General features: G+C 46.8%; 1 protein-coding gene across 4 annotated transcripts in view; it reads left to right on the top strand.

The window, feature by feature from the left end:
- Positions 1 to 19,000, top strand: part of FIGLA (folliculogenesis specific bHLH transcription factor) — a 157,527-nt gene that overhangs the window by 52,707 nt on the left and 85,820 nt on the right. For all 4 annotated transcript variants that reach the window (XM_030199624.1, XM_030199625.1, XM_030199626.1 and 1 more), the window contains exon 2: positions 6,008 to 6,254. In XM_030199624.1, the coding sequence (XP_030055484.1) occupies positions 6,045 to 6,254 (210 nt within the window). In that variant the 5' untranslated portion in view covers positions 6,008 to 6,044. The remainder of the gene's footprint in view (positions 1 to 6,007; positions 6,255 to 19,000) is intronic.

Raw genomic sequence — 19,000 nt, 5'->3', positions numbered from 1 at the left:
ATGCCCCTGAGCGTTGGATGCACGCTAAACATAGATGGGTAAATTCCCCGTCGGAGAGTGGCGCACCTCCCTTCCCCCCCCCCCCCCCCCTGGAGGGGCTGTGGGGACTGAGGGATCTGGCAGGCCTTCGTGGTCTGAGGAGCCAGAGGAAGGTGCCGGTTTGCCACAGTTCGGATTTTCCACCATGATGAGCTGCCAGCGCATATCTCTGATGCCTTACAGGCCCTCTCTATTGAGGATCCTGTTCAAGGCGAGGCCTCCTCTGGTAATCCGAGGATGGCGAGTACTAAGAAGCCTGCTCGAGCCTTTCCTTTGCATGACTCCATCTAAGAGCTTATTTCTGCTCAATGGGCTGACCCAGAGGGACCCTTGAAAGTGGCCAGGGCGATGGGGCATCTTTACCCCTCTGAGTGAGGAGCACTTGGCCCGTTTTGGGATGCCTAAAGTGGATGCCTTAGTCACGGCTGTGACAAAAAAGACCACCCTCCCTGTAGAAGGAGGGGTCGCCCTGAAGGACATTCAGTACCAGCGTCTGGAATCAACGCTAAAATGGTCCTTTGGGATTTCAGGCCTAGCCTTAAGGGCGTCTGTTTGCAGTTCTTATGCTGCTCGAGCCTGCCTTTCTTGGTTACAACAGGCAGTGGAACAGCCCGTGGATGGTGCGGAGTCCCTCGCTGAGGTTGCACCGTGCATGGAGTCGGCCTTGTCATTTTTAGCTGACGCCCTCTATGATCTGGTCAGAGCTTCAGCTAAACATGCCTTCTATGGCTACGGCATTGGGCGGCTAACATGGCCTCTAAGCAAAGGCTGGTGAAGTTGCCTTTTCGGGGACTTCTGTTATTTGGAGAGGAGTTGGAGAGGATTGTTAAAGACCTGGGGAATGCTAAACCCCAGCGATTACCTGAGGATAGGCCGCGGCCTTCTTCCAAGGGTCAGGTGGTTCCCTCCTCCTCTAGACCGCGCTTCTGTGAAGCTAGAAGGTATCGCCCGGGGCACTCTGCTGGGTTTACTCAACATGCCCGTTTTCAGCAGAGGAACTCATTTCGCTCGGACAAGCGATCCACAGCGGCCGGTGCTAGGCCTGGAGTTCAAGGGCGACCCTCTCAATGATGGTGCGCCGGTCCACTCCTCCTTTACAGCTATAGGAGGACGCCTTTCCCTCTTTCTAGAGGAGTGGACCAAGATTACTTCGGATCAGTGGGTCCTGGACCTGATCAGAGAAGGTTACCGATTGGAATTTAATTCCCCCGTGAGAGATGTGTTTTTGGAGCCCAATGCGGTACTGCTGTCAAACGGGCGGTGGTAGAGGAGACCCTACAAGTCTTGTTGCACCTTGGGGCGGTGATCCCTGTGCCTCCCACCGAACACGGCTGTGGTCGTTACTCCATTTACTTTGTGGTGCCTTGAAAAGGCGGGTCTTTTCGGCCCATTCTTGACTTGAAGAAAGTCAACAAGTCTCTGAGAGTGCAGCATTTTCACATAGAAACCCTGCGCTCCGTCATTGCGGCGGTACAGCCAGGAGAGTTCCTCACGTCTCTGGACCTAAAAGAAGCTTACTTGCACATACCTATTTGGCCCCCACACCAACGGTTCCTACAATTTGCGGTGTTGGGAAGACATTTTCAGTTTTGGGCCTTGCCTTTTGGCCTCGCTACAGCTCCTTGAACCTTTTCAAAGGTAATGGTGGTAGTAGCTGCCTTTCTCAGGCGAGAGGGTATCCGGGTTCACCCCTACCTAGACAACTGGCTCATCAGAGCGGACTCGGCAAAAGAGAGTCATCATGTCACAGCCAGAGTGGTCTCAGTACTGCAATCTCTGGGCTGGGTTGTCAGTATACCCAAAAGTCACTTGACCCCCTCTCAGTCTCTAGAGTATTTGGGAGTCTGGTTCGACACGGCCTCGGGGTTTGTTTATCTACCCGACCAAAGGCGGTGCAAGCTTCAGAATCAGGTCCGTCTGCTCCTGAGGATGCCTCGCCCTCGAGCTTGGGACATTGTCCAGCTGTTGGGGTCGATGACGGCCACCTTAGAAGTGGTGCCATGGGCGAGAGCGCATATGAGACCTCTGCAGATTGACCTGCTTCAACGATGATCTCCGATGTCCCAGGATTATCAATGCAGACTCACGTGGCTCCCTGCGACCCGACTCAGTATGGAGTGGTGGCTCTCAGACAGACAGCATGCTGCGACGAGGAATGCCACTAGCGTTTCCCGATTGGTGCCTGGTGGTAATGGATGCCAGCCTGAAGGGCTGGGGAGCACATTGCCAGGGAAGCTATGCCTAGGCTCTATGGACACCCGAGGAAACGGGGTGGTCCATCAATCACTTAGAACTGAGAGCGATTATTTCAGGCGCTTCTGGCCTTTCTCAAAACCCTGGAGGGACTGGCTGTCAGAGTTTTGTCGGACAACATGACAGCAGTGGCCTACATAAATCGACAAGGTGGCACTCAGTGCAGAGCACTGGCTGTGGAGGCTGCTCTAATTTGCCACTGGGCCGAGCTACATCTGCAGCTTCTGTCAGCAGCTCACATAGCAGGTCAGAGCAACGTGCAAGCCGATTTTCTAAGCAGGTATCAAATGGACCCAGCGGAGTGGGAACTGGCAGACAAAGTGTTCCTTCATATCTGTGCCAAATGGGGAAAGCCCGTAATGGATCTTATGGTGTCAAGCACAAATGCCAAAGTCCCGTCCTTTTTCAGCAGACGGAGAGATCCTCGCTCGGCGGGATTGGATGCCTTGGCTCAACCCTGGCCTCTGGGCCTCCTGTATGTGTTCCCTCCTTGGACCTTAATAGGGCGGCTCCTCCTGCGAATTTGGCTACAACAAGGAGTGGTGATCCTCATTGCCCCGAATTGGCCCAGGCGGCCATGGTATGCGGACCTCCGGCAGATGCTAGTGGAGGCTCCCCTTCCTTTGCCTCTGGTTCTGAACCTGTTGATGCAGGGCCCGGTGACCATGGAGGATCTATGCCGCTTTGGTCTTACAGCATGGCTATTGAGAGGGCGTAATTGAGAGACAAGGGCTATTCTAACAAGGTCATCTCCACTCTCTTGCAGGCCCGCAAGCGTTCCACTTCCGTTGCCTATGCTCAGATCTGGCGCCAGTTTGAGGGGTGGTGTGCTTCTAAAGCGATCACACCCATGCGGGCTTCTGTCTCGCCGATACTTGACTTTCTTCAGGATGGTTTACAAAAAGGCTTGGCCTATAATTCCCTGCGTGTTCAAGTGGCAGCATTGTCATGCTTTCGGGGGAAGGTCGCTGGCCTCTCCCTGGCTTCACATCCGGACATTGCACGGTTTCTGAGAGGGGTGCTTCGGCTCCGGCCTCCCGTGCGGGCCCCTTGCCCGGCCTGGAACCTGGGGCTAGTATTAAAGGCTCTTCAGTGTTCGCCCTTCGAGCCGCTGAAGCGAGCTTCGGAGAAGGATGTGACTCTAAAAACGGTCTTTTTGGTGGCCATTGCATCGGCGAGACGGGTATCTGAGCTCCAGGCGCTGTCCTGTCGAGACCCTTTTCTGCAATTCTCAGAGTCCGGAGTAACGGTACGTACTGTGCCTTCCTTCATGCCTAAGGTGGTTTCAGCGTTTCACCTAAACCAGCCTATCTATTTGCCCTCCTTTACTAGGGAGGAGTTTCCAGAATCCTTTGGGCAGTTGCACCTCCTGGATGTGCGCCGGGCTCTGTTGCAGTATCTGCAGATGTCAAATGCTTTCAGGACCTCTGATCACCTTTTTGTATTGTTGTCAGGTCCTCGCAGAGGGTCTCCAGCGTCTAAAGCCAATATAGCCCATTGGCTTAAGGAAGCCATTTTTTTTGCATATCTGCTGTCTGGCCAGCCTCCGCCTGACGCCTTTAAGGCTCATTCCACAAGAGCGATTTCCTCCTCTTGGGCTGAAACTGGAGCACTTTCTCTTCAAGAGATATGTAGTGCAGCAACTTGGGCTTCTAAGCTTTCTTTTGCCCGACATTACAGGCTGGACGTGGCTGCCAGGAGGGACGCACTTTTTGGAGCACAAGTGCTGGCACGTGGTGTGGCTTGTTCCCGCCCTATCTAGGGATTGCTTTGATACATCCCATTCGTAATGGATTCATCTGCTGCTGATGACAAGGAAGGGAAAATTAGGTTCTTACCTTGGTAATTTTCTTTCCTTTTGTCACAGCAGATGAATCCATGATCCCGCTCTGATTGACTCTGTTTTGTGTTCAGTTTTTCCTGCAGATATGTTCCCTCATTGGGAGAAGTTGGAAAACACTCTTCAGGATTTCTGTTCTTCTACAGGAGGTTGAGTTCGTCCCTCTTTTGTGTTATTTCTCCTGTTCTGGGGCGTTCGTTCGCTGTGAGGAAAGTTCATGTTATGCTACTTTGCGGTTTAACACTGCTTTGGAAGCTTCAAAATACTGAGAGGCAGATGGAGCTAGCCGTCCTAGAGGCACTATGGTTTTCAGTTTTCTCTATCTCCCCCTGCTGGTAGGTGGACACAACCCATTCGTAATGGATTCATCTGTGACTAAAGGAAAGAAAATTACCAAGGTAAGAACCTAATTTTCCCATCTGTTTGACCATGATCCATGCAGCAATTTTAGCATTGACTGTATTTCTTATCCTTTGGAGTCTACTCTTTAAAAAAAAAAAAAAAAAAAGGTTTTAGGGGTGGTTGTTGATCAGCACTTAACCTTTGAATCTCAGGTGTCCTCAATGGTTCCTAAATCTTTTAAAATTACTTTGGAAGCTGAAGCACATTGGGCCCTTTTTTTCAATTGATACTTTCAGATTACCTGTCCAATGTCTCTTGTTTTGACCCAATTTGATTATAATTCTATCTATGCAGGGTGTAAAGAATGTATCTTCAGGAAACTGCAAACTGCCCAAAATACTGCAGCTAGACTTGTCATGCATCTACCACGCTTTCAGAGGGCTAATCCTTTTGCTGATACATTTGCATTGGCTTCCCATTAGGTTCATGATTGTATTCTAACTCTGTGCTCTCATATTTCAGATTTTGTATGGTATTGACCCTGACTATATGTTGCCCCTTGTTACTTTGCCTTCTGACAATTCAATCTTTGATGCAATAGACCACCTGTGTCTTCATTTTCCTACCTGTAAGAAAGTAGTTTATAAATCTGTATATTCAGCTACTTTTTTTATATCAAAGTACTAAATGATGGAATTCTTTGCAAAAAAAATATAAGATCCCAACGTGATTAATTGTTCTTTTTTCTAATTTTTAAAAAAATCTTTCCTTTTCAAAAAATTTCTGTTAGTTGATCCTACTACTACTACTTAACATTTCTAGAGCGCTACTAGGATTACGCAGCGCTGCACAGTTTAACAAAGAAGGACAGTCCCTGCTCGAAGGAGCTTACAATCTAAAGGACGAAATGTCAAGTTGGGGCAGTCAAGATTTCCTGAATAGAAGTGTAGTGGTTAGGTGCCGAAGGCGACATTGAAGAGGTGGGCTTTGAGCAAGGATTTGAAGATGGGCAGGGAGGGAGCCTGGCATATGGGCTCAGGGAGTTTATTCCAAGCATGGGGTGAGGCGAGGAAGAAAGGGCGGAGCCTGGAGTTGGCGGTGGTGGAGAAAGGTACTGAGAGGAGGGATTTGTCTTGAGAGCGGAGGTTACGGGTAGGAACGTAAGGGGAGATAAGGGTAGAGAGGGTAAGGAGGGGCTGCAGATCGAGTGCATTTGTAGGTTAGTAGGAGAAGCTTGAACTGTATCCTGGTGCCTAATCTCCCACAATGGAGGCAGGGCATACAAATTTATCTCTTGCATATTCATTGTGGGTATACCGAAAACCTGACTGTCTAAGTGTGTCCTGAGGACTGGGTTGAGAAACCCCTGTGTTAAACTAAAAGCATATGTGCTGAACTTGCCGTGACTGTCAAATAATGGTTAGGCTGAAAGAAATACAAGAGGTTCATCAAATCTAGCCCTCTTCTGGTTGTATGTGCTGATACAGGTGTATTGTTCTCACTGTAAGTTGTTGGTTTTTCTCCCTCCCCCAGGCAGCCATATCTTAAACCAAGTGATGAAGTGGTAAAGATGTCTGAAAAAGATAATACGTCCCAGCTATGTGTGACTCCACCACCTGAGCTGTTGGAAGATATGCTTTGTGAGCAGTTTGGTCCCTTGCCTTTCATGGCAACCATAAACAGAATGAAAAAACTTCCTTCAGGACAGTACACACCTACTGAAAACTTTGAGGAAGTATTAGAGAGAAGGCAGATGGCCAATGCCAAGGAGAGAGAACGGGTAAGAGAACTGGAGTCTCTGGAACTGCAAAACTTTATATATTGATCTTTTTATATTTATGCATTTTAATGTTCATAATAGCACTGTAGTGCTTATTTCTCTGAAGTCCAGCAGGCTTGCTTCTTCTCACAAGTGGTGCATGTTCAGTGCCTTCCTGCCCACAGCACAAACACACCAGTTCAGTTTCGTTTTTTCCGCATGAGACATGGCTGCGTTTCTACCTGCTCTTCACACGGCCCAGATAGAGCGATTCTGAGTACCTTTTGACGGTCTTTTCTACCCGCTTCCCTTTTTTTGTTTTGCTTTGTTGCTTTAAAAAAAAACATTATTTTTTAGCATTGCTCTGCATCTAAGTTTCCTTTCTTTTTTCGACACGGGCTGTTTTTAGGTCTGCTTGGTCAGGTCTCTTTTGTGCCTTTTCCCCTTTTATCAGGCACCATCACAACTTTTGATTTGGCAGAAGTGATTTTTCCTTCCATGTCCACGAAGACTCCCAGTGGTTTCAAGCGTTGTACCTGGTGCAATCGCACCATCTCGGGAAAGGACACCCATTCGTGGTGTCTTCTGTGCCTTGGGCCCGACCATATCTTTGCCAACTGTGTCCTTTGTCGTTGTACGAAGAAAAGGTTTCCCGAGAGGCTCAATGCAAGAAAAGTTTTGGATCCCAGTCCGGTTCATCGACATCTGCATCGAGGGTGGAGGCATCTGTGTTGGGAGCAGTGAGGCTTCGAGTGGTTCTCCACCTCTCTCAAGGCCACCTGCTATGCAGGCCCCCCCGAGACCATCCGTCGTCACACTCAACCCCAATGTGACATGAAGATTCGATGTCGTCCTCATCGGCACCGAGGAGCATGGGTGATGGTGCATCTGGGAACCTGCCTTTGTGAGGTCTGTTACCTCATGAATCTATGGTGGTGGACTCTGCTCTCAAGAGCCAGGAGTTCTAGGGACTATGCCTCTGCTCCCCCAGGCAGAGAAGCTAGGACCCTGGACTGTTTTGGGAGGAAGATGTATCAGGCCTCTATGCTCATCGCCCATATCCAGTCGTACCAGCTCAACGAGCGTATACTTGCGGAACTCGGTGCTGAAGCTGTCAGACTTGGTCGATGCACTCCCTCCGGATCATGCCGAGCCATTTCGCCAGTTGGTCAAGTAGCAGAAGGTGTGTCGCAAGTTCTTGGCAAGGGGCACTTAAGAAACGTTTGACGTGGCATCCAGGATCTCTGCCCAAGGTACAGCAATACACAGACTCTCATGGCTACATGTTTCTGACCTGGAACATTCTGTTCAGTAGAGGTTGGTGGATGCCGCTTGTCAGGGGGATAACATTTTTGAGGAGAAGGTTGAGGAGGTTGATGACCAAATCAAGAAGCATACTGATACTATATCTTGTCTCCCACCGGGTGTCTTCTGCAACTGCTTCCTCATCCAGGAGGTATTTTGGCAAGTCGCGGAGTGCTGCCTATTACTACTCTAGATGCAGGTACACTCCTGCAGTCCACCAGCCTGTTCAGTTTCAGCCCCAGTGTGCTCATTCTCGTCAACAGCGTGCGCCCAAGGCCCCTGCTGCTCCCTAGCAAAAGCAAGGGACGAGCTTTTGAGTGGCTCCAGCAGTCAGTGTCCATTCCAGACGACTTGCCGGTTGGGGGGAGGTTAACGTTTTTTTTTTCAGCAAAGGTGGCCTCTCATAACCTCCAACCAGTGGGTTCTTCAAATAGTCCAGCTCAGATACACCTTCAGTTTGCTTTCCAAACCTCCAAATTGCCCACTGAGAGCTCATTCTTTCAGCTCTCAGCACAAGCAGGTACTTGAAGAAGAACTCTCCGCCCTTTTAAAGGTCCACGTGGTTGAACCCATTCCACCAGGAGAAGAAGGGCAGAGATTCTATTCCAGGTACTTCCTTGTGCAGAAAAAGAAAGAGGGGATGGGTCCCATCCTAGACCTAAAGACCCTGAACAAATTCCTAGTCTCAGAAAAATTCAGGATGGTTTCCGTGGGAACCCTTCTTCCCATGGTTCAAGAAAATGATTGTCTATGCTCTCTGGACTTGAAAAGTGCATATACTCGCATCCCAAAACTACCAGCCCACCAGAAGTATCTTTGATTTCGGCTGGGAACACACCACTTTCAGTACTACGTGTTGCCTTTTGGCCTCACATTAGCTCCCAGGGTCTTTAACGGGTGTCTAGCAGTAGTCGCAGCGTCTCTACGCAGACTGGAAGTTCATTTGTTCCCTTATCTCGACGATTGGCTGGTGAAGAGCACCTCAGAGGACGGTGCTCAGGAGTCCGTGCGGATGACTATTCGGGTGCTGGAACTACTAGGGTTCGTTATAAACTACCCTAAGTCCCACCTCCATCCTGTTCAACAATTGTAATTCATAGGAGCCCTGCTTGATACAGGTTGTTTGAGCCTACCTTCCAGAGACGTATTCGGACAATTTTGTTTCCCTAGTGTCCAAGATGCGGACATCGCAGCAGGTCACAACTTGGCAGATGTTGAGATTGTTGGGCCACTTGGCTTCCACAGTGAACGTTACACCCATGGCACGCCTTCACAAGAGATCTGCTCAATGGACCCTAGCTTCTCAGTGGTACCAAGCCACGGAGAATCTAGAGGATGTCATCCAAGTGTCCCTGGAGCTGGTACGCTCTCTTCACTGGTGGACAATTCGGTCCAATTTGGCCTTGGGACTTCCATTTCAAATTCCTCAGCTGCAGAAGGTGCTAACAACTACAGATGCATCTCCTGGGAAGGGGAGCTCATGTAGATGGGTTTCACACTCAAGAAGCTTGGTCCCTCCAGGAAACGAATCTTCAGATCAATCTCCTGGAGCTCCGAGCGATCTGAAATGCCCTAAAGGCTTTCAGAGATTAATGGTCCAATCAAATTCTTCTAATTGAAACAGACAATCAGGTTGCAATGTATTATACCAACAAGCGGGGGGACACCGGATCTTGCCGTCTGTGTCAGGAAGCCGTCCAGATGTGGCATTGGGCTCGCCAACACGGCACATTTTTCCAAGTCACTTATTGGCATGCATAAACAATGACTTGGCCAACAGGCTGAGCAGGACAATGCAACCACACAAGTGGTCTCTACATATTGGTGTAGCCCACAAGATGTTCTGAGCGTGGGGCATCCCTTTGTTGGATCTTTTCCACTTAGTTCAACCACAAGGTCTCTCAGTTCTGCTCCAGGCTTCATGCCCATGGCAGACTAGCGTTACGTGCCTTCCTTCTACATTGGGAGACAGGACTTCTGTTTGCGTATCTTACAATACCGCTAGTGGGAAATACTGTCTTGAAACTCAAGCAAGACCACAGAACCATGATTTTGATCTTACTGTATTGGCCGCGACAGATATGGTTCCCTCTTCTTCTGGAATTGTCCTCCGAAGAATCGTGGAGATTGGAGTGTTTTCCGACTCTCATCACATAGAACGAGGGGTCGCTTCTACATCCCAACCTCCAGTCTCTGGCTTTCACTTCCTGGATGTTGAGAGCCTAGAATTTGCTTCCTTGGGTCTTTCAGACTGTGTCTCTCAGGTCTTGCTGACTTCCAGGAAAGATTCCACTAAGAGGTGTTATTCTTTTAAATGGAGGAGGTTTCCTCTCTGGTGTGACAGCAAGGCCATAGACCCCCTTTTCTTTCCTACACAGACCCTGCTTGAATACCTTCTACGCTTATCAGAGTCTAGTCTCAAGACCAACTCTGTAAAGCTTCACCTTGGTGCAATTAGTGCTTATCAGCGTGTAGAAGATAAGCCAATTTCTACACAGCCTCTAGTTCACTTCATGAGAGATATTGCTTTTGTTAAAGCCCCCTGTCAAACCTCCACAAGTGTCATGGGATCTCATCGTTGTTCTCTCCCAGCTGATGGAAGCTCCTTTTGAGCCACTGAATTCCTGCCATCTGAAGTACTCATCCTAGAAGGTCATTTTCTTGGTGGCTGTTACTTCAGCTCACAGGGTCAGTGAGCTTCAAGCCTTAGTAGTGGACGCACCTTATACTAAGTTTCATCACAACCAAGTAGTCCTCCGCATGTACCCTAAGTTCCTGCCAAAGATGGTATTGGAGTTCCATCTGAACCAGTCGATTGTCTTGCCAACATTCTTTCCCCATCCTCATTCTCATCCTGGCGAAAACAGCTTGCACACCTTAGACTGCAAGAGAGCATTGGCCTTTTACATGGAGCGGACGAAGCCCAGACCATGCTTTTTATTTCTTTTGATCCCAATGGGATAGGGGTCGCCATCAAGGAAATGCACCATATCCAATTGGCTAGCAGGTTGCATTTCCTTCGCTTATGCCCTAGCTGGGCAGATCTTGGAGGGTCATGTCACAGCTCATAATGTCAGAGCCATGGCTCCATCGGTAGCCCACGAAGTCAGCCTCCATTGAAGAGATTTGTAAGGATGCAACATGGTCTTCAGTCCACACATTCAAATCTAACTACTGCCTTGAGCAGGATACCCAATGCGGCAGTCGGTGTTGCAGAATCTGTTTGAGGTCTAGAATCCAACTCCACCCTCCTGGGCCTGTTTTATTCTGTTCCAGGCTGCACTCTCATCTAGTTTGTATATAGTTTCAGGTTAATCTGCGTTAAGTCCTCGCCGTTGCGAGGCCCAGTTGACCACTGTTTGTTGTTTTGGGTGAGCCTGGATGCTAGGGATTCTCCACTGGTGAGAAGAATTAAGCCTGCTTGTCCTCAGAGAAAGCAAAGATACTTACCTGTAGCAGGTATTCTTCAAGGACAGCAGGCTTCTTATTCTTACAGTCCTGCCCACTTCCCCTTGGAGTTGGCCTTTTTATATTTTTATTTGGTATTTTTGCTTTTGTATTAAACTGAACCAGTGCTCTCGCGTTTCGGGCAGGAAGGCACTCGCACATGCGAGCTGGAGCGCATCTCGTGCTCCAGAAAGCTCTTTTTTTTCTTTTCTATAGCATATTTGCCCAACTGGGCAACGCGGGATGGCATCTACCCATTTGTGAGAATAGGAAGCCTACTGTCATCAGAGAATACCTGCTACAGGTAAGTATCTTTGCTTTACTATATTTATATCCCACTTTTACCCAAAGCGGGTAACAAGAAGAACATACATAATCAATAAAACACAAAATCATAATGATAGTCAATACTTTCCTCCAACTAGCTAAAAAAACAATTATTATAATGTCCCTTTATTCTTCAATGAAATCCTTCAAAAAATAATGAGTTTTTAAAAATCGTTTAAATTGTTGAATGTTGTCACAAGATCTCAAATGTCCTGGACCATTAATGGAAAATGCCTGCATCTTCATTTCCACATATTAATAACATGGTGCAGAAGGCAGACAAAGATTTTGAGATGTCTCTGATCTTAATTCTCGTCTGGGTCTATACACCTTCAAAACCAGTGGCATACCTAGGTTATTTAACACCCAGGGCTGATCATTTTTTAACTCCCTCCCAAATCCAGTACTAGGCATACTAAGAATACAAAACACTACTACTGCTAATCATTTCTAAAGCGCTATTAGACGTACACAGGACACTCAGGACCTATAGAGCAATTCTACTTTACCATAAGAAGTCATTTCTGTGAGTCACACAAGGGTGTACCTAGGAAAGGAAGCATCTTAAACATTGCATTGAGCATTAGTACATCAATTTGCCTGTTGTAAAACTAAACCAGCCAGAATAGTACAACTTTAATTCACTATAGAATAAGTAAACTATTTAATATTTAAACTAAAAATTTAAATATTTAGGCAAAAATTAAACTGAACCCCGAGGAAGCCAGATTCTGCATGCAATGCAACACCACAGAAACAGAAAATGTCCACTACTACTGTGCAAAATATGAAGATAACAGATGTAAATTTGAAAAAACTAACAAATACCAATCATCACTTTACAAATTAACAAATAGAAATAAAACAAATATAGAAAATAAGATAATACCATTTTATTGGACTAATACATTTAGCTTTCAGAGGCCAAAACCTCCTTCCTCAGGTCAATACAGTATACTGCTGTTACAATGTCCTAACCTGAGGAAGGGGGTTTTGGTCTCCGAAAGTTAGTCAAAATGTATTAAAATTACTCCAATAAAAAGATTACCTTATTGCCATTTTCTATTTGTAAACATTTATTAACACAGCTACAATACTACTTTATCCTAAACAAAAAAAGAAAAACAAATATTTTATTTACAGTTTGTTGTCTCTGGTTTCTGCTGTCCTCCTCTTCACACACTCCCTTCTATCCAGCATCTGCCTTCTCTCTCTCCCTGCCCCTTTCATTCAGTGCCTGCTTTCTCTCTCCCTGCCCCTTTCATTCAGTGCCTGCTTTCTCTCTCTCTCTCTCTCTCTCTCTCTCTGCCCCTTTCATTCAGTGCCTGCTTTCTCTCTCATTCAGTGCCTTCTCTCTTTCTCTCTCTCTGCCTCTTCCGTCCAGCGTTTGCCTTCTCTCTTTTCAGCCCCAGCCATTTTCTCCTACCAGTACAGAGTTTCAGCCCCCAGTTCCAGTACTAGCCCCTTATCCACTTGCCTTGCATTACAGCCCCCCCCCCCATTTTCAGCTCCAGACTCATTCTGCCTACCCTCATCTCCGATGATAGCCCCCTTCTTGTTTCTGCCACCCTTCATTTTTAAAGTCTTTAAATTGGCAGCGCAGCGCCAGTGTGCAGTGTCTGTGAAAGGGGGGGGTCACCCTGAGCCTTCCCTCACTGTGTCCCGCCCTCGCGGAAATAGGAAATTACATCAGAAGAGGGTGGAGGAAGACTGGGAAAAGAGAGAAATATATAGAAGGGGATGAAGAGGAGAGGGGGGTATGCTGCTTATGGATGGGAGGGAAAATAAAGGGGAGCATGCTCATGAAATGTACATGTCTAAGCATTTCATGAGCATGTCATGTCACATTCATTTTGTATTTAGCATGGAAGAAAATGCATTTCTGTTACTTTACCAGTATTTTTGCTGCTTACAGAATCTGGTGAACAGCTTAGTGTTAGTAGGGAAATATTACAAAGAAATAGTTTTCTATGATTGTAATTTTTCAGAACTGTGAGGGATTGAGTGACATAGGGTCAGGCATCGCTGGAGACACTCCTCACTACTACTACCACTACTATTTAGCATTTCTATAGCGCTACAAGGCGTATGCAGCGCTGCACAAACATAGAAGAAAGACAGTCCCTGCTCAAAGAGCATTCAATCTACAGCCCAATGATCAATTCCTCATTCTGTTCCAAAATAGCACCGGAACAGTGCGAGAAATTAACTCCCCAATACGCTAATAATATGCAAATGTAAGCGCGTTATTAGCGTTGATCATCTGACACTTGTTTGATGGGTCCGGGCTCCCAAAAACCCTGACCTATTATACACAGGAACTGTCCCCCCACCCCCAGGACAGCAACAGGGAGGCTGGAGGTCCAGTGGATCTCCAGCCCCCCCCCCCCCCCCCCCCCCCGTACCTTGTTTTAAGAGGAGGGAGCAGCACTCCCTCTTCTTCCAGCACCGCCTACAAATCCCACCACTGCCACAGTATGTGATTGCGTGAATTGAGTTGGGGCAGGAGGCCTTCATAAAAATACGGTCAGATAAAGGGAGATATGGAGCAAAACTCCTTTATTATACTACTGAATCCTGTTTCTTCACAGTGCAGCAAAATAAAGAGTAAAGTCTCTTAGATTCAGAGGCAACCTTTACCCAAGCTTGTACCTACTAGCTTTAACACAATATCCACACACAGGTCTGCTTCCAGCCATACCCCAAGAACAGCATTCTTATGAGGCTTAAAGCTTAGCCTACCTTGTAGGTCTGGTAGCTTCTACACACTATGCTGTGGAGACCCACACTCCAGGACCTCGTCTCTCCTACCAGGCCTCCCTCCTTTAAACCTCTGTATCAGGGCCTCCCTGTTCTGTACTGCACTGTGTAGGGCTTTTTCCTCCTTTTTCCTGTTGAGCCCTGCCCTGCTGACCAGGCAGCCTACCCTCCCTGTACTACTTTGGCTCTGCAGTTCAAATTCAGTAACATCAATGGGCTTTTTTTATTCTGGATTGTTCACCAGGCTGGTATAATGTTCACAGTGCAGACCAGTTGTGCAGCATTTTTCAATAAAGACCTTGTTCAGGAAGACACTCATTGTGAGAGGTTTTTTTTTTATCCACTGCACGTTCGCTTGTCTTTTTTTTCTCCTGTGGAGAGATCACCCTCTGTGGTTGTTTACCTAAACTGTGCACAAGTGACAAGAGAAAGTAGCACGGAGATGCCATTTTCTGTTTAGTTATAAAATTGATCAAGAACAAACAGGATACAGATTTTCACTAATATAGAGTAAAAGAGTCCAGACACTGGTCTGCACTGTGAACATTATACCAGCCTGGTGAACAATCCAGAATAAAAAAAAGCCCATTGATGTTACTGAATGTGAGGACTATATGCTCTTGTGAGGGAGTGAGTGACACAGGGTCAGGCATCCCTGGAGATACTTCCTCACTGAGGTTGCAGTTCAGCCACTTCATGGCAGGTAGTACTAAAACTGCTGGGTCAGAGGCTGATGGATACTGGGCTAGATGGACCATTGGTTCAGTTTTGGCCAAACACACTACCGAAACTGGCTAAACACTTTCATCTGAAAACAAAACTGCAGTTGAAACGTACTACCTAGTTTCAGGTAAAACCAAAAACTAAAGATTGCTTGTGTGAATCCCCACTGGGGATTGTCGGAGCTTGCAGTTGGCAGCTCTCTACTAAACCCACACGAGATTACCCTCCAGTCCCAGGAACTGCAAAACACAAGTTGACTAGTAGAGCCATTTTAACAAGGACTTCTCACCGTCCGGCATGTTTAGGTTCCCAAATCAATGCAAATGTAGTTAAATACATTCCAAGATAGAACTTTGGGAGAATATGTTAAAAAAAAATTACCAGCTTATGCTTACCTAAACTGTGCCAAGCGAACGTGCAGTGGATCAAAAAAAAAACTCTCACAATGAGTGTCTTCCTGAACAAGGTCTTTATTGAAAAATGCTGCACAACCTCATGAATGGTCATTGAATATGAACATTGCAAAGATCATCTCTCAAGAGTGGGACATTGCCTCAATATTTCTTTTTCATCTCACCTCAACAAAGTCCCTCAACACTGCTCCAGATTAGGATCCCACAGCAAACTAGCCTTGAATGCCTTTCTCCTCTTTTCTTTTGTACATGTATCTGCCTACACCTTTCATAGCAAAAACTCTCCTGAAACTCAGGCAAGACTGGGAACCATGATCCTGATCACACCTTTGGTTCTCTCTACTTCTGGAGCTACTGTTTCTCAACTTTCTTCACTCAGGTCAGGAGATTCCTTCAACATTCTATCAAGAGGTCCTATGGTCTCAAAAAGGTTTGCCATCTACTGTAACTGCCACATCTTAGATCCTTTTCTCTGTCCTACACAAAAACTGCATGAATACCTTCTATACTTGTCAAAGGTCTTAAGACCAAATCAGAAGAGTTCCTCGGTGCAATTGGTGCCTATCGTCACTGTGTTGAAGGTGAAACCATTTCTGCTTTAGTGGTTTGCTTCATGCAGGGCTTGTTTACGTAAGAACATTAGATTAGCCCTACTGGGTCAAACCAATGGTCCATCTAGCCCAGTATCTTGTTTCCAACACTGGCCAATCCAGGTCACAAGTACGTGGCAGAAACCCGAATCATAAGTACATAAGTATTGCCACACTGGGACAGACCAAAGGTCCATCAAGCCCAGCAACCTGTTTCCAACAGTGGCTAATCCAGGTCACAAATATCTGGCCCTGGCAACATCCTGAAAACTTCAATATATTTTATGCTGCTTATCCTAGAAATAGCAGCGGATTTTCCCCAAGTCAATTTAATAATTGGTCTATGGACTTTTCCTTTAGAAAGCCATCCAGACCTTTTTTAAACCCCGCTAAGCTAACCGGCTTTACCTCATTCTCTGGCAATGAATTCCAGAGTTTAATTGCACGTTGAGTGAAGAAACATTTTCACTCATTAGTATTAAATTTACTACTTTGTAGCTTGATTGTGAGCCTCCTAGTCCTAGTATTTTGGAAAGAGTAAACAAGCGATTCACATCTGCCCCGTTCCACTCTGTTCATTATTTTATAGACCTCTATCATATCTCCCCTCAGGCGTCTCTTCTCCAAGCTGAAGAGCCCTAGATGCTTCTGCTTTTCCTCATAGGGAAGTTGTCCCATCCCCTTTATCATTTTCGTCGCCCTTCTCTGTATCTTTTCTAATTTCACTACATCTTTTTTGAGATGCGGTGACCAGAATTGAACACAATATTCGAGGTGCGGTCGCACCATGGACCGATACAAAGGCAGCATAACATCCTCACTTTTGTTTTCCATGCCTTTCCTAATAATAGCTAACATTCTAGTTGCTTTCTTAGCCACCGCAGCACACTGAGCAGAGAGTTTAAACGTACCATCAACAACGACACCGAGATCCCTCTCTTGGTAATGTCTAATGTGGAACCTTGCATTACGTAGCTATAGTTTGGGTTTCTCTTTCCCACAAGCATCACTTTACACATTAAACATCATCTTCCATTTAGACTCCCAGTCTTGTAAGGTTCTCTTATAATATTTCACAATCCTCTCGCGATTTAATAACTTTGAATAACTTTGTGTCATCAGCAAATTTAATTACCTCACTAGTTACTCCCATCTGTAGATCATTTATAAACATGTAAAAAAAAATCAGTCCCAACACAGACCCCTGAGGACCTCACTATCTACCCTTCTCCATTGAGAATACTGACCATTTAACCCTACTCTTATTTTTTTCTATCCTTTGTCCTATTGTGGATTAAAAACTGGTTAATCGTGGTATCATTCCATGCTACAAATCCCAAGGCAAGCAGTTGCTTCTTCCCTATGTCTCAATAGCAGACTATGGACTTTTTCTCCAGGAACGTGTCCAAACCCTTTCTATTTAAGCTTCCTATCAAGCCCCCTACAGTGTCGTGGGACCTCAATTTTTAACCCATCAGATGAAAGTTCTTTTTGAGCTGCTTGATGCCTGTCACCTGAAGGTCTTGTTTTGGTGGTAGACGCTTCAGCCTGTAGGGTCAGTGAAGTCCAGCTCTAGTAGCTGATCCAGCTTACATAAAGTTTTGCAACAATAAAGAGTGGTCTTGCACATGCATCCTAAATTCTTTCTTAATCAGTTAATTGTTAGGCCACCATTTTCCCCCAAACTACATGCCCATCAAGGTAAAATCAAACTGCACATTCTGGACTGCAAGAGAGCCTTGACCTTCTATCTGGATCAGACTGAAGGCCATAAAAAGTCCATGCAAATTTTTCTTTTGACCCAAACAGCCCAGGGCTGCCATCAGCAAGTGCACACCTTAAAATTGGATTGCATACTGTATTTCGTTTAGGGATAGTGCTGGGCAGACTTATACGGTCTGTGCCCTGAAGAGCATAGGTACAAATCAAAGTAGGGTATACACAAAAAGCAGCAAATATGAGTTATCTTGTTGGGCAGACTGGATGGACCGTGCAGGTCTTTTTCTGCCGTCATCTACTATGTTACTTATGTATACAGGCTGGGCTGACCCTTGAGGATCATGTCATTTCTCATAATATCAGAGCCATGGCTACTTTGGTAGTCCACTTTTTTTTTTGTTACATTTGTACCCCGTGCTTTCCCACTCATTGCAGGCTCAATGCGGCTTACATGGGGCAATGGAGGGTTAAGTGACTTGCCCAGAGTCACAAGGAGCTGCCCGTGCCTGAAGTGGGAATTGAACTCAGTTCCCCAGGACCAAAGTCCACCACCCTAACCACTAGGCCACTCCTCCACTTGTGATCAGTTATGTAGAGCTGCTATGTGTACTTTGGTCCACACATTCACATCTCGCTGTTGTTGAACAGGACTTCCAGCACAACAGATGGTTTGGTCAAGACAGTCCTTCAGTATCTATTTGGGTTTAAAATCCAACTTCACCCACCAAAGCCTTTGTTTCTGTTCCAGGCTGCCAAAAAAAGTAGAAACATATTATTTAACACTAGTAAAAAAGGCCCGTTTCTGTTAGAAATGAAACGAGCGCTAGCAAGGTTTTCCTTGGAGTGTATGTTTCAGAAAGAGCGTGTGTGAGAGATGGAGCGTGTGTGTCAGAGAGAGAATGTGAAAGAGAGAGAGAGACAGAGTGTATGTGTTTGTGCGAGAGAGAGACAGTGTTTGAGAGACAGTGTTTGTGTTTTTGTGTGACACTGTGAGAGAGAGGGACAAAGACAGTGAGTGTGTGAGTGAGAGTGTATGTGGCAGGCAGAGAATGAGTGACTGTGTGTGTGTGGTATGAGGAACCCCCTCACCCCCTCCCTCTCCCCTGCCCCCTTGCAGCCAGGCATGTGCAGCGACCCCGTGTTCCCCCTGCAGCCAGGCATGTGCAGCATCCCCCTGCAGCCACCCATGCCCATCAACCCTCCTCTCCCCTGCTGCGTCCTTCCTGTCTCCCCTGCTCCCCCTGCAGCCACCCATGTGGTCTCAGCCCCCCCCCCCCCCCCCCCCAGCATCCCTCCTGTCCCCCTGCAGGCACGCATGTGCAGCATCCCTCCTCTCTCCCCTGTCCCCCCTGCAGCCAGCCATGTCCAGCGACCCTTCTGTCCCCCTGCCCCCCCTGCAGCTACCCATATCCAGCGACCCTCCTCTCCTGTGCAGCCACCCATGTCTGAGGACACTCCTCTCCTTTTTCCCTGTTCCTCCCCT

Source organism: Microcaecilia unicolor, chromosome 4 (assembly GCF_901765095.1).
Source record: "Microcaecilia unicolor chromosome 4, aMicUni1.1, whole genome shotgun sequence".
In the NCBI taxonomy this organism is placed as follows: domain Eukaryota; kingdom Metazoa; phylum Chordata; class Amphibia; order Gymnophiona; family Siphonopidae; genus Microcaecilia; species Microcaecilia unicolor.
This window is presented reverse-complemented; position numbering and strand designations above follow the sequence as displayed.